Here is a 2,159-nt window from a genome sequence, read left to right as displayed (position 1 = left end):
ATAGAGGAGTGTAATTCTGATGATGGGTTATTGAGTGTATTTCAAAAGATTGATGAAGAAAAATGTTTCTATAATCTTTTATTATTTTCTTATTTCTTGATTGAAAGGAATGCATGGGTGTGTTTGTTATTTCCGAAATGTGAATTGAAACAGAAAAGTGTGATCAGATGATGGATCATAGAATATATTCTGAAAGGAGAAAAATATTTGAATAATATGATCTAGAAATGTTCAAGCTAACATCATAAATTGTGGAAATTTCAATGTTTTTAACAGGATGGAAATGTTCAAGCCAATAATAAGTTATTCTTACAGAATTCTTGATTGAAAGCAATGAGTGGGTATGTTTGTTATTTTCATATATATTGTCTAATAGAGGAGTATGATTCTGATGATGGGTTATTGAGTGTGTTTGGAAAGATTGATGAAGAAAAATGTTTCTATAATCTTTTATTATTATTTTTAGTTCTTGATTGAAAGGAATGAGTGAGTGTGTTTGTTATTTCCGAAATGTGTATTGAAATAGACTTTTTCAGTGTTATGTTGCACGGTTGAAACGGGCAAAAGGAGCAGGCACTATTCAAGTTGATGGAGTTAACTTTACTCTCCGACAATGTCATTGGCATTCTCCTACAGAGCAAAGTAAATTTGTTATCTTTTAACAAAGTGGTTTTTAAGGGGATTTAAATCACACAGTAAGTTTATATTTTTAAACTTAAAAGTATTAAACATTCAGAGTTGATTGACATTTTCCATTTTCTAAACTTAATATGTTGCTTAAGGTGTGTGGTCACACTAAGAATACACTTTTAGACTTAAAAATGTTGAACACTCAGAATTGACTAACATTTTCTAAATTTAATATATTGCTTAGTGTATGTGATTTAAGACTAACCGTTTCTAACAGCTTTCAAAGTAGATTTACCATCTTGGACCTTTTATAGACAAATTCTGATTATTGAAAATGTTTCTCTATTTCTTCTAATATATAAGATCTACTCCGCGTATTGCAGATATCCTTTGGAAATTCATATGGTGCACCAAACAACAGATAATAGAACAGTGGTTATTGGAAAATTATACAAATATGGGAAACCTGATACATTCCTTGCACAGGTACTTCCATTCACTTAGTCTTTGTTTACTTTTTCATATTGATTAGAGAGGATATAACATCTTTTAATCAAAACCCATCTTTTATTGTGTAGAGCTGAGGAATGAAATACTAAGTCTGAGTCACAACACCACAGAAGAGGCAGAGGTGAGCTTGGGAATGATAGATCCAAAACATATAAAGTTTGGTATTAGGAAATACTATACATACACTGGCTCTTTCACAACTTCTCCATGCACAGAAGGAGTCACCTGGATCAACTTCCCCCGCATGGAACCTCAAAACATATTTGAGCTCACAAATCTATTACATCGCGGGCAACTAGTGGGGAATTAATATTCTTCGGGATCACTTCCAATAAAGTTCATCTAATTTGACAAGGTGGTGGAGAAGGATATATTCATTTCTGGCTACTCATCAGAATTATAAGGGAGCATGTAAATTTTCAACATTTTAGAATAAGATGATTGCCTTTTTCTTTTAATTGTATTTCATAGTATAAAAATAAAATTTTGGAAGGAAAATTACATGATATCATGATGATATATATTTGTAATGTCTTTAGTCTTGTTTTGTTATAATATAAATTTCAATAAAATTTGATATTATGTAAAGATCTCCATTTAGCATGCAAGTGGATTTAATTATTGGTCTATAAAGTTACAATTTTTATGTTAAGTCATAATATTACATAAAATCTCAATTTATGTATAAATATGAATATATGATTATTATTAATATTGTTTTATATAATATAATATAATATAAAAATAAAATCTTAAAAGGAAGATTATGTGATATCATAATGATATATATTTCTTATATCTCTAGTCTTGTATTATCACCACATAAATTTAATTAAAAAATGTATATCTTTTTAATTACATGTTGAACATGCAATTAGACTTCGAATGATGATAGGCACAAAAGAAGAAATATATACATGTAGTCACCTTGTCAAGGCCAACTCCTCATTAGATGGAATAGGGGATATTTTGGAGGGGGAAGGGAGGGATTTACAATGTTCATAAATTAAAAGCAACAA

At 29.5% G+C, this 2,159-nt stretch overlaps 1 protein-coding gene across 1 annotated transcript; it reads left to right on the top strand.

Annotated features, from left to right (window-relative positions):
- Positions 1 to 333: 333 nt before the first annotated feature.
- LOC131876702 (alpha carbonic anhydrase 7-like) lies at positions 334 to 1,450 on the top strand. Its single transcript, XM_059222163.1, has 3 exons — positions 334 to 341; positions 527 to 642; positions 1,209 to 1,450. The coding sequence occupies exons 1-3, from the start codon at positions 334 to 336 to the stop codon at positions 1,448 to 1,450; spliced, it is 366 nt and encodes a 121-aa protein (XP_059078146.1).
- The last annotated feature ends 709 nt before the right edge of the window (positions 1,451 to 2,159 follow it).

Source organism: Cryptomeria japonica, chromosome 6 (assembly GCF_030272615.1).
Source record: "Cryptomeria japonica chromosome 6, Sugi_1.0, whole genome shotgun sequence".
NCBI lineage: Eukaryota > Viridiplantae > Streptophyta > Pinopsida > Cupressales > Cupressaceae > Cryptomeria > Cryptomeria japonica.
Note: the sequence above shows the minus strand (reverse complement) of the source record. Positions and strands in the feature narration are given on the sequence as shown.